Source organism: Oryzias latipes, chromosome 18 (genome assembly GCF_002234675.1).
Source record: "Oryzias latipes chromosome 18, ASM223467v1".
Lineage (NCBI taxonomy): Eukaryota > Metazoa > Chordata > Actinopteri > Beloniformes > Adrianichthyidae > Oryzias > Oryzias latipes.
Genome location: NC_019876.2, coordinates 14,881,881 through 14,896,071, shown reverse-complemented (window position 1 = coordinate 14,896,071; position 14,191 = coordinate 14,881,881). Strand labels below are relative to the sequence as shown.

At 37.9% G+C, this 14,191-nt stretch overlaps 1 protein-coding gene across 1 annotated transcript in view; it reads right to left on the bottom strand.

Annotated features, from left to right (window-relative positions):
- Positions 1–983: 983 nt before the first annotated feature.
- LOC101163034 (insulin receptor substrate 1-B-like) overlaps positions 984–14,191 on the bottom strand; it is a 59,430-nt gene continuing 46,222 nt past the window's right edge. The window contains exon 4 of the mRNA XM_023948936.1: positions 984–3,373. Coding sequence (XP_023804704.1) covers positions 3,366–3,373 — 8 coding nt within the window. The 3' untranslated portion in view covers positions 984–3,365. The remainder of the gene's footprint in view (positions 3,374–14,191) is intronic.

Sequence of the window (14,191 nt, the reverse complement as noted above, 5' to 3'; positions counted from 1 at the left end):
ATGACATCATTCAGAGACTCTCCCAGAACGATAAAGTTCGCCATCAACTGCAGGAGCTGCGTCTAAATGATGGTCGCTTTCGGCGCAGCTTCCATCTCTCTGTGACCTAGTTCAACGACTTGCTGCCCCGCATCCGAGTAGGGAAAAAATAAAAATAAACAGTTTTTTTTATTATTATATTGTTGTTTCGATGGAAAAGAGAAAACTATTATGAGGTTCAGGAGGAGGACGTTCAGATTCTTCTCCATGTTGGTTTTGGAACTCCACCCACTGATCACATCATCAACACGTCACGGGCCAAAGCTAAGTCCCTGAATAGTTGACGCGTCTTTTTTGCTAAAGCTCAGATTTTTTGGCCATCAATTTGTCACCCAAATAGCAGTGCATGATCTCTGATCGCATCTGTACGATGACTTTAACATTGAAACTCGAAGGCTCCCTGATTCGGTGTGAACGCAACATTAATGAATAGAATTTTTTTTTCCTCAAAACATGAATTCTTGGTAAGATCATTTTTAGTTGTAAATATTTTTAAAAACCCAGGTTAATTCTGCTCGTGTTTACCGACATCGCAGCAAATTTGAGAGGAACATGGCGCTCTTTCAAAATGTCGGTAAGTTTTTTGTTGTTTTTTTTACGAGTTCCAAACAAGTTGGGCTGTCACTGTTAATATGCTAATGTGGCTAACATGCAGCCCGATTGGACTTTTTTTTTACCATGTGTTGCTAACAAGATTGGGAGTTACAGCACTGTAAAAATGCTAACGTGGCTAACATGTAGCGTGTTACAAACAAGTTCCAGAACGACTAGAACACAGTTAATAAAGTCTGACTGACAGATTTATCTCCGACTCTTTTGTTTGCCCTAATGTGCCTTATACTTCGGTGTGCCTTTTATACAGTATGATATAATTTAAAAAAAGGCAAATTTTACCAACTGCTTCCAATTCAGCAGCTTGTTTTAGAAAAAAAGAAACAAGTCTCTTTGTTGTTGTTGGTTTTTTTTGGACAAATTTGTTTTTCTAAAGCAACAGAAGTAAAACCCTCTACATCAATGACAAATCTCCAAAAAAAGAGAGGGTCCAATCCCTCAAAGGAATAGATAAATCAATAAAAAAAGAAAGAAAAGAAGAACAGCAGCAGTACCATTTTGCAACACGAGCATATTTAAATTAGCCAACAATGAATGAAAACATACAGACATCTGAATGGCTGAACTCAACTCTCCCCTCTGCTTCACCTTTCCCTGAGCTCTCCCATGATTTCTAGCACGAGGCTGTGACCATCGAGAGGCAGCCACGTACGAAATTTTCCGGGCTGCAGGCAATTTTAAAGTGTTCATAGAGAGCTCAGGGCATAGCGGGGGGCTCCACACGGCATAACCATTAAGTTTGCTCGTCACGAACAGATAGCCGGCTTTTGTTTGCTTCCTCTAGAGACTACAAGTACCTTTAAGCATTTGGCTGACATGAGAACATCTCCAAAATATATATATATATATATATATAAAAAAAACAATTGTAGGTGTTTATCTGCTGGTCACAAATCTTAAATTAATGTGTCTACGAATCACTTGACTGAAAGGTTTCTTCTGAACAAAGAAGCGCGATGAAGCTCTGAGAGTCAGAAGAGATAGAGAAACACAAGAGTACAGTATAAAGCTACACACAAGTCCACGTTGTTGTTTTTCATGATGGCTTTTCTCTTTCATCATGCACGATTAAGCCTCTGGCAAAAACTAGTTTAATGGTAAAGCATCTGCAAGTCTTTACACTTTCTTCCCAGAGAATCAGATATGTCACAGTTCGCGCTCCTCGCTGTCAAGAGTTCTTCAGGAGATTGCAACACACACACACACAAAAATTAAAATAATGCATTCTGATGTGAGAACCAATTGGTGTTTGGCTGCTACAAAAAAACAAAACACAAAAAAAAATATCCTTAGATTAGGACCATCGTGGCAAGTTAAACCCTAAAACACACAAAGATTTGATTCACGAGAACTGTACAGCCCAAAAATTAAACTTGATATAAGCTCTTAGAAAAACGGTATTACTTATGGCTAGTTGTTAAAACGGTCTAGACAGACAGGAAAAGACAGGCACTTAAGTGCTAATGCATAGCAAAGATTGACCTAAGCTACAGACAGAAAGCATAGGGTTTACATTTGATCAAATATAACACAAATCTTCTGAGTTGTGTAACATAACTGCAGCAAATTGTTGAGTTTGTTTGTTTCCAAGCGCTGAAACGTAGTGTGCTGACTGCGATAAAGCTAGCATTAGCATAGCTAATGATCGGTTGTCTGTCCTCAGCTGTTTGTACCTCATGTTATTTATTTAGCACCCTGAGATGAAACGGATTAAATGAGTGTCTGAAGGTAATATCACTAATAGGATTGCTTGGCTCTATATCAGGGGGCCTAACCCTGAGCTGGGGTCAGCAGGACAGTGAATTTACGTCCTGACACGATGCTAATATGTTAATCTGATCTTGCTGGCTTAGAGCTAGCAAGCAGACAGATGCATTCCCTGCTACGAGCGCCATTTTGTTTCAAGCCTGTCTTTAATTAATACTTTCATTTATGGCTCATTAAAAGGTCAAAAAGAAAGAGGCTTTTATGCAAACAATGCTAAGAAAGAATGCTAACAGCTACCATGCTAATATTTCTCATAGTAGAAAACTGCTAGCAAATTGCTGGTACCATTTTAATGTTAGATTTTGGCGCTCGCTTCTGCAAATTAAAATATGCATTCTTTTAAAGTTTGTCTAAAGATATTTTCTAGCTAGCATGAACGCGGTATCCGCTAACGGACATTTCTAAGCACTATTTGATTTTGAAATATATCAAATCAAACATGAAAAAATATAATTAAATGCTTTAGTCTGATTAATTTTGAAAATGATCATTACATGAAAAATTAGGCACTTTGACATATATTTCCATTTAGGATCTATTTTCACACAGAATTTAGACAGATTATTCTCTTTGCCATTCAAGGTTTTTTAATTAGGTAAAAACAAAAATAAAACGAAAAGCACTTTTGTCTGTTTTTGTACCCTCCTGTCATTGGCTTTTAGTACAAGAATGGGAGCAGCAAATACTTTTTTTTTTTTTTTGTAATTCTTTTCTTTTAAAGAATGTCATTTGGCACACATCCCTGTTGGTTTGCTCCACCAGACAGATGAAAGTGAAGAGATTAAAAAAAATAGTTTTTTTTTTTTTCATCGGCGTCTGTCAAAGTGCTTCAGGGTAACATCGGGTCCAGCTGTCCTCTCCGTGTGATTGGCTGTCACAAAAGAAACGGGAGTGTTGAAGCGCTTTGAGCGGTACCAGGTCGTGTCCTCAAAGGCGAGCCCCTGACATCAGCTCTCTGGAGGAACAAGAACATAGAAGAGGGCGCAGAAGTTAATAAACAATATCAAAGATATGAAGGAAAAAAATAAATATTATGACATGATTATATGATGCCTTCTTCCTTATCAACTTCATTTTAAAATATTGTGTAATGTATCAGCGTCTGCTTATCCGTTCTGGCTCACTGTAACCCTGAAACGGACAACAGCAACATAAAATAGTGTCCAGAAAAAGACTCCAATTCACACAGGAAGATAACAAATAAAGGGACCAGCAGGAAGGAGAAAAGTGAGGGTATCCACTGCTATAGGCTTACACACAAATATGGGTTTTAGAGTGTGTGCCAACATAGCACACGCTTAACGTGTGGTCACATGTCCAGCATTTGAACACACAGGTACGTTTAACAACAAACCGCTGCGGCAAATATTCCCTCTAAACGGTCTGTGCTGGCAATTCCTGCACAGTTGATGGGGATTAATGGGGATTGGGAGCCGATGATAATTCATCCTGCGCTGGTGTGGAGGCAGGAGTCCCAAATCACATGGTATCGTGCAGCCATCTGTCCTTCTGCAGCTGTGCACTTCTACTTAAATCACTGGTTGTCAGTGTGAAACGGTAAAATTATAGATGCAGACCTCTTTGTTACAAGTCCTAACAGGTTTTAAACACTCAATCTGTAGGTTTATTATTAACAAAAGGCTTAAAACCCTCTTAAAAAGGATTAAAGCCTCTACAAATTGCGCATTTCTGGGCAAAAACCTTTCTTCATTGATGGTTCTGATGTTTGAACTTTCGGTGTTTTTTTTTGTCAGTATCATTGCAAATGTTTGTTTTTATAACGTTTTCGATTTGATATAAAAAAATTGTTTTGACTGAAGTCTATGACACCCTGAGATGACCTCTTTTAGAGTCTATGAGATAACTGCCGCCCATAAACATATGTTTATATCGCTTTGGTCTTATCTTTATCCACACAAAAGACTTTATAATGTAACGAAAACACTACGTACCCAACAGGATCAAAGTAATGATTGTTTATGGATTTAACCTCAAATCTGTGCACTAGTCAGTGATGAAACTGTTAGATGGGTGCACACAATGACTGCTATTCAGATTTCAACATCACCAGCGCAACAAGAGTAGGCGGGACTTCCTGTTAAGTTTTGTTTTTCTTGACTGGGAGTAACAATGGACTACATATGACACCTGGACTGAGTGACCCCTTTACCCCTGGAGTTTCAAATAGGAAGTACTTGCTGTTTCCACAAAAAAACCCCAGAAATCCTATAGACTTGTATAGAGAAATAAACAGCCGTCACTCAGTCATTAAGTTCGTCAGAATAACCATTCTTGCTCTGCTACCTTTTCTTAACGTGTTCATGCAAACACGGGTTTTGCTGTAGTTCAAGTTATTCAAGTTATAAACGGACCAATCAAATGCCTCAGTAAAAGTAGATGGCCTTGCATCAAACGTTCAAAGCATTGATTGACAAATTCTCCAGAGCCCGCTTTTAAGTGGTAGGGGTGTGGCCTTCTAAAAAGCTCACTCCTGATTGGCGAGAGTGGTTGTCATAGAAATGTAGACACAGACCAACTCGGACCAATCGCTGTTTACTGATGTCGTCTAGCTCCAACATGTCCATATCACTATACAATGGCAACTAAATTGACTTTAGTTAGAGCCAGAAGTAAGCCATTTTCTGTGGATGACACTTACTCTCACTCAGTCCAGTTCTCACATACAGTCAACGGGAGAAACACAAATTGGTTGCGAGAGAAACAGTTGGAGAGAAATGCATTTTTATCAGTTTGTAGGAATCTGCTCAAGGCAAGGTAAACTTGCTTTTCCAATATCAATGTCAATCTTTAATGAGACCCATTAAACTACTTAAAAACTAGTCATTTAAACATTTTTTTTAAATACTTTTTTGTTGCTCCAGGATATTAAAGACTTTTATAAATTATTTCACTTTTAACCAAATCTGGATATCAGCAGGGCTGGAAATCACTGCCAAAATACTTATAACCTCTTCAACTTCATGAAACAACACCACGGTTGAATGTACTCTAAACATACATCATTGTTGTGCAGGTTGTGAGACACACAGATCAACTGTGTTCGCAGAGTCCTTATGTAGGGATGCAGCAACAACATTTCAACCAACACAACACCACAAACTGAAAAAAAAACCCAACAAACCTAACACACAACTCCAACAACTAAAACCTCAACAAACAGTCAAAACTGGAGCAAAACCACAGAAAATGTCATCTCCCATAATGCACCTGACTTGATGTTTTGGGGCTTGCCTTGCAGTGAGCAGAGGCATTACGATAATAAAAGTAAAAGTCAAATGTTTGCACTCACACATGCAGATCTCATCTACTGTATCTTCTTGTTTTAAGGTTGATTTTGGAAGCTACTGCAAACGGTTTTGATGCCAACAAACTGGGTTGAACAGAGCCACTGGATTTAGGACTAGTTACAATAAAAACAGGTTGGACAATAAAGCTATGCCAAATATATTCAAGGGTATTCCTCCAATGTAATACTTTTTAGCATTGACTATATAAGAACTGGACTGAGTCAATTTGACTTCACCCATAAAAAATGTTTTACTTCCGGCTCTAACTGAATGACGTCGATTTTAGTCGCCAAACTGAATAAAAGGAGAACCTTCACAAATGAAATTAGAAACATGTACATTAAAAAATAGTAAAGCCGTTTCTTTGCAAGAAAATAAACAAAAAAAATTAAAGAAAAAGTTAGCTTTATTTAACAGTTGTGTCACTGTAATTATGCTAAAACCCTTTTTGATGTATCATTAGGACTCTCAATTATTTTCTATTTACTAAACCCATCACATGTCTAGTTTTAGGTATTAATAAGTTATAAGCAGCTTTTTTAAAGGGAGAAACTTTAAAAGCAGCACTTTGTTTTTGTTTTTTGTATTAAAATTTGTTCAGTAAGTTTATAACTTTAACAGCAAAAACATTAAAAAAACTGATATATAAAAGTTTTTTAATACAGTGATTCAATATTCTCCAACTCTAATTCAAACCAACAATTACTTGTTTTTCTATAAAAATAAAGTTCAGTCCGTGCATACTAACATTAACCTGTTTCACCTTTTTCGAGGACATCTCTTGGTCTAATTGCTCTGACCGGAACTCATTTTAAACTTCCCTGCATGTTCCGCTTTCAATTAAAAGGGTTAAGGCTTAATGCTCCTGCCAGGTTTCCTATTGCACTGATGCTTAGGACAGAAGTGCCAACTTCCTAGTCGTAAACACTTCAGTCGCCTCGCGGCTTTTGCCTGCAGCCACCCTCAGACCTGAAATCGTGAACTGGAACTATTTGTTGTTTAGTAACATTTTATTGGATACAGAAGACAAGTTTAAGGACACATAAACAGCTAAATGAATGAAAAATAGAACTCTGGTGGACAAATTGACCAAAGCTTTTCTGTAATTTTGTAAATTAAAGTTTCTTTGAAGATGTTGACATCAAAGTTCACATATCTTGCATAGGCAGAACAGGCTGTAAGTGCTCATTGTGGTTTAACCTGTACAGAAACTGAGTGAAAACATTAGAATTAATATAAGAAAAATAGTCAATTGAAAAGAATTACAATCTTTACAAACCCCACTACCTAGGAGACCATGGAAGTCTGACCAAAAAATTACACAGGATCATTTTAAATCAATTTATGCTTTCTGTTCTCTCAGCAATGCATGATGGGAAAGGGGGCGGGGTTGCTCCGTGCCAACGTTTCTGTCCACAAAATTTCTAATGAACTCCTGCAGCTCTACAAAAACTAGGTCCTGGAAAACAACACAGGTTTTTGATTTTGACTAAAAACAACATCATGATAATTGAAGGACCGCTGGGAACGCTTTGAAAATGGATCAAAAAGATGATCGGAGTGGGACTTTAACAGTAACTCCAACAATTTGAGCTGAAAACAGGAGTTTAAAAGCTGTGAAACAAAAACTTGGTTGCCCTCTGTCAAAATTTGATGACTAACAACAAAGGATCTCTTCGTACTTCAAGCAAAACGAACACAAAACAACCCTTCTAAACAGAGCAGGCCTAGCATAAGTTCCCCGCCCCTGAGCATGAAATTTCCCAGCAAACGCTCAACTCTGTAATTGTGCGTGGGGTACTCTATATTTATGCGCCTCCCATTCTCTCTAGCTTGTCTTCGTCCTGGTGCAGGGAGCTATATTTAGTCCTCCCCGGGCACAGGCGATGGCCGCCAGCCGGCAGAAGGAAGCTCAGCTTCAGCCGCTCAAAAACATCAAGTCATCCAAGCGGAGCATCCAGAGGAGACGGTCAGGAGAACGTCGCCGTAGAAACACAAAGCAGCAGAAGGGAGAAATGCTTTAACCATGGCAATCCCCTCAAAACTGCTTTTTCCCCACTACAGACAGAGAAAATAACGCAGAAGCTATAATAGTGCTCCAATCTAATGTTCTGAGTTAGATGTTACGATTAAATCTTTCCACTTTTGGCTCGTCTAATCTGATTTTAGTTTCTTTCTTTCCCAAAGTGACTCAGACCATTGGGTCTGGACCCTCGCTGGGCGCCTGTCCTCCTTCTAGAACTCATTCATTTCCGCACATCGTTTCTCCATCTGTGAACAAATCGATGGAACAATGACCGGACAGGCGGCTGTCAGCGTGTGTTCCTTCTTTTCCCCGTTGGCGATCACACAGCCATTACAACCACGAAGGATCTGCTTCTGCTGCTTCCCGTCTATTCGCGTAGTGTTTCTCTGGAGTGTGTTCATGCGTGTCCTATGAGGAGAGTTCACACGGCATCTCAGTCGCAATGGGCCTAAAACTGAAAGCCACCCTGTTCTGCGCTCATAAATCGAGTGTGTCAGTCTGTCATTTTATACCGCCGAAGCTCCCACAAGACAGAGTCACTGAGTCCACCGGTCAGTTGGGTTTGGAGTTAAATAGTATTTCATAGGACAGATCTGGAGTAGATGCTCCATAAAAATGATACAAGAGAGGATAAAAACAAGCAGTGGAACAGTAGAAGATGATGGAAAATGTAAGACTTTTAATTTGAAATACAAGTCACAAGTTTTGGGTCATTTATTTAATTTAAAATTAATTATTTATTGGAACAATCCGAAAAAAAAAAAAGTTTAGACTTTAATTTGGCAAATAAATGTTTCTTAAGTTCAAGTTTGGCCAAATCTTGGATAATAAACAAAAGCATCCAATTGGTTAATGACTGCGTGGACCCTTATATTCCAGCATCAACAAGTTATTCAACCATAACGGATGTAGTGATCAGAATCACATTTCTGAAACAAACGGGATGAAAAACATCCTTTTCAGAAGGTCAAGTTTTGACGCATGATTTAAGCAAAGAAACATCTATGCGGATTGCTAAAATTGAATTAGGACTCGTCCAACACTTAATCCCAAATTCGATAAGTGATGCAGAATTATTATCTCCTAGAACAAAATGTGGTCTGAAAATAAATCTAGAGTGAAGATTGTGATCACTTACCATTTGGTAAAATCCAATCCCCAAGAAAAGGAAAAAACAAAATAGAAAGTAAGAACATTTTTCAAATGCATAATACAAAAAACCTGAAGGAAAAACAAAGAAAAAAAAAACTTAATTTATAGTGAGGCTGATCAATAAATGTTGATGCCAACAGCTATAGTAAAGCTGTATTTCAGGGAGCATAACCATTCACCAAAAAAAACCTACACCATTTCCTAATTGAGGAAAGTTTTGAGTGTCCTACAGAAAGTTTAGTGGTGCTTCCAACTCTATCAAACAAAGTGAAGGTGAAAAATAATGTAAATAAATGGGAAAGGACGCTTACGGCCCAAAGCGCTTTCCAGTCACAGTTCCATTCACACACACATTCATACTGATGGCGACTCTGCTGCCGAACACTGGCACCAACTTACTGTTTAACCACCAGGAGCACAAAATGTTGCAGAAACTCATTTATAAAAGAATGGACGGTTAAGCTTTTCTTTAGTCATCAAAGTCACTAGTTATATCACGATTCACCTTTTGTGGTCTTGCTGTTTTGTAGATTTTTTTCATTTCAAATTTTTATTTTTTAAACAACGCACTGTGTTCTGCATCCTGACTGGCCAATGACCTCGTCAATCTCCTTCTCCGTTCCATGTCTCCTGTACAGAATGCGTTGAGTTTGCCAAATCTATATACTGTAGATCTTCAGTCACAATCTGCTTTTTTGTTTACATTTTATATTAATAACTTTTTTTTCTATGGTTTGAACTTTGAGACTTTAAAAAAAAGAGAGAAAAGCAAAAATGTTATGTCTGTCTGTGAAAAGTTCATAAAGAGTGTAGTGAGGGGGTTTATTAGCAAAGTAAAAGTCCATAAAGCTAAATCATGATCAGGCAGGCAGGCAGGGGTCAATAACAACCATGACAGCATCAGAGAAACACTGAGAATAGTCAGGATCCAGATGAGAGTCGGGGCAGGCAGAGTCAGAGACCAAACAGGGTCAGGAAATCAGAAGCTCAGGTCCGGCTAGACCATAGTGGCACAAAAAATACTTCGCACTGAGTGAGGCTCAGTGCAGTGCTCAAGTATACTGTGAGTGATTGCAAATGAAAGTCGGGTGTTTGGCATCTAGAGCCTGTGTGCTGGGGTTGCTAGGAGATGAAGTGCAAACTCTGGAGACAGTTCCCACTGCTGACCAGAGGGGGAGACAGAGCTCTGACTTCTGACAAATCCTAAAATTGACCATAGTAGAGGAACTTAAAAAAAAAAAAAAAGAGGACGGAAAAAATTTACATGCTTCACCTGCAGTTTTGCAAATTTATCTTATAAATCAGCCTGTCAGGGTGTGAAAGGGATTTAGGAGACAATAAATTAGCAAAAGCCACATAGAAACATGATTAAAATACTGTCACAATTTGAAAACCTTAGAAGAAAAAGACAAAACTATATCAGAAATTTGCCAAAAAATATGAAATATCTTAATAGATTTTCAAAAACCAGAAAGGCAGTTTTCAAACCCTAATACAAAAGGCTAGAGAAGAAATTGGTTAAGATTGGTAATTTTTAGATATCCATTATTATATTGATCCTATACATAAATATTATGCCTACCAGTCAACCACAATTTTCCAGGGAGTAAAGAAAAAGTCATGAAGCTACAGGAAAATATTTTTATTATCTTTCCTAACAGCAAGTTTTCAGGCCAGTTTTTGAAATCCTCCAGCATTTTTACATGAGTTGAATCCACTAAATCATCTCTCTTGCAAGCAGGCATGTGGGTAAGAGGTACAACAGCGCAACATGAGCCGAGGTCCAGCAACAAGACAGCTGGAGAAAGAAAACTGGCTCCTGTGTCACCTCATTTAATTTCTTCCAGTGACGCCGGACAGTCTGTCAGTTATTAAGATATGTTTTCCCCTGGGAGCACAGACTCCACTTCACCGCACTAGTGAGGTCATTAAAACACCTCTTTAGATATGGTTAACACGACGCGCCTTTAAATGATCGGAGTGTCCAACACTTTAAAAGTGGGTGTAAAGATTTGGAAATGAACCCCTTAGCAGAGTTTCACAACGGCTGCAGTTCCTGGCAATGCCATTATCTGAATCCCCACAGCACATCATCTTTTAGTTTTGCTGACATTTATGCAGCCTTTATTTGTCTGTTTTGGTCTGTCTTATTTCGAAATCATAAATGATTGCATCAGGAGTAAACACTTGAACAAGCACAGGCCAAGCACTGAATTCTTAAGAAATTGGCATTTGTACCTTCTAAGTCAAAGCAAAGAATTAAAAAGAGGCAAAAAACAAACAAACAAACACGTTTCATACTATAAGGTGCATTTAAAGCCTTAAATAATTCTGATTGTGGTTACTGATGGCAAAATGATTTCGAGAGGTACACGGTGCTTTGAGAAAATGTCTGTCTGTCTGTATGTGGCCCTGTTAGCTGAAATGATTGTAAATGTCCAAATGGTGTCAGACTATAGGATGCACAATATCCTGTTTTCAAGCTAACTTGATGGGGTATCGCACATGCAAAATGATGCATACTGGACCAAAAAGTCCAGTGTGAAAGTGTCCTATTTGGTAGCAAAACAATTAAAAACACTGTGTTTAATTTGGGCGAATAACAAGTTTACAAAGACGAAACAGTGAAATGCCTTTTTTATGTGCGCAACTATCAATTTTTTGCATTTGAGCAAATATTTTTCCAAACACACAAAGTGAGAGCTGACAAAATGTATTCTGGTTCGTAGAATAAAAGTAAAACCAAAGTTCACTTTTATAGACGTTTTCTACTAAAGCCAGCAATAAATGTTATGGAAATTCCTTGATCAAAACTCAAATTATAAGACGAGTTCTTAAAATGATAAGAACGAGCACCCTTCAGTAGAGATGTGCGACTCTTTTCAGGACATGTGTGGTTCAGCCGAGAGTTCAAAGTTGTGTGAAATTGCCTACTTAGTTAGATAACAAATTCAGATAACCCAGTCAAATGAGTTGCAACAGTATGAGATAACAGACACTGGCGGAAAAAAACTGCAACTGTTTTTCTAAACAAACAAACCACTGGACATTGGTCTCATCACAACATATGGAAGGCGGTTTAAACCAATGACAGAGCTGGTTACATTTAGGGAGAATGTCCCTTTATTTCCCGGATTAAAGCTCCACGAACAAAAAGGTGGGCTTCGAAACTACAGGAGGGGGAGGGGGGACAAATGTATATCAAAAAATCGAGACACTGTTTTAGACCTATAAAGTAAAACTATTTCTTAAGTTTGAAAGTTTTTTTTTTAATTTTTTAACCCCGTAAAGACCACTACATCAAATAAATGATCTAATATTACAATTTTTAGGGGGAATTAAGATGTTTTTTTAAACTCTTTGATAAAATCCGCAAAAACTATATAAGATACAATTGGTATCAATTATGGTAACTTGGATGAGTTTTGCTCACAACAATGTTAGTTTAAAACATATATATGAGTGTTCAGGATAAAAACTACTTATTTACCCATATATATGGGTCTATGAACACTCATATAAATGTTTTAAACTAACACATATATATATATACATACAAAAGTTTTCACACATCTGTGGAAAGCAGTGTATAGCTGCTGTAAATATGCATAGACCTGAGTCTTTGCATAGGACATTGTTTGATGTTGGAAAAGGTGTCATATATACTTTTTTTCTTTTTTTCACACCCACAGTCAATCATGCTTTCGGCAGCTACAATAGCGTTGCGGCCAGGCATCTATTCAGGAAGGAATGTGCGATAGAAGTTCATATGTGGTATGAAGTCTGTAGGGTTTGAGCATCAAAAAGTACATGAAGAACTCGTAAAAAAAGAAAAAAAAGAAAGATTTAAGGGTCTGACTATTTCCACTGTTTCAATAACAGATGTAACTATGGAGTGGATGGTGTTTGAAGGTATAACATGGTTGTTGCCATGTGTGGACAGAGAAACGGGTGCCTGTCAGGGTGTGATACATTCACAGAGGAATGTGTGGGGACAGAAAGAGGCAGAGCAGCATTGTAAAGTCAGATGGAAAAGAACAAAATCAAAAGTTTTTTTAACGCCCTCAGATCAAAGAGCAGCTTCACATCAGAGTATTTTTAGATCAGCCAGTCTGCGAAAGCACATTCTTTAAATAAGAACATATTTTTCCTGATATGACAGGGAAATATTGTACTCCTCTGCATTTAAACCTTTGTCTTTTTGAGAAAACATTATTATCTACATTATTATTTCTCCTTAAAATATTCAGTTCTTGCATTTACAAATGTCCTAAATGTTTTCAAACTAATTACATGTTAAGTATTACCAAAAAAATAGTTAAAGGTAATATTACCATCATCTACATGCCAGAAAGCTTACAGTCAAACTATATTCTGAATTAGGAGCAATTTCCCGATAAAGCAATCTTCCTGATTACATCTTTAAATGATTTGCAGAAAACAAAATATTCTTGTTCCTCAGGTTTCCTAGAATGCCATATTTTTCGGACACTAAGTCGCAGCAGCCAAAAAAAGTATCATAAAGGGGAAATCAACATATACCGTAGCCTACTGTATTTTTGGGACAATAAATTGCAATGGAGCATATTTGGGAGAAATGAGTACTAGTACAGAGTCCTAAAATAAGAGTTCCGATAATGGAATATTCCAGAAAGAAATAGGCATAGCCCAAATCTGAACAATAGGCCACCTATGAGTTTATTCCAGTAATGCTAATCTAACATTTTTAGGTTGTTCACATGAAGGTGTTTTATATAGGGAGCCGGTTTAGCTCGTGCTGGTTTGCGGCGCCTTCCGTCCGTGAACCCAGGGTTCGACTCCGGGCTGCTCCCTGTTCCCTTCTCTACTTCTGTGCTGGTCCCAAGCCCGGTTGCTTTGAGAGGGTTGCGTCAGGAAGGGCATCCGGCGTAAAACATTGCCAAGTTTACCATGCGACTTGTTCGCTGTGGCGACCCCTGATGGGAAAAGCCGAAAGGGAAACTACAACAACATGAAGGTGTTTTATATAGGATTTAAGCTTCTTACACATAGAAGTTGGGCTTGATGCTTTAAAAATGTTTCGGACACAAATGTATTGTGTTTACATGAAGATTCATGTGAATTATACTTTTTTCCCCTCCTTTTTAAAAGTAACTATTTACTTTATCGGTCTACAATATGAATGATAAGGGAGTTTTGCAAACAAAGCCATCAGTTGTATCCTAAAGAAGATTTCTTTGTGAGCGTAATTTGTCTTTTAAAGTTAAACTTTCTGACTCACACAACGTCCAAGTGGAATGCAGCTTTA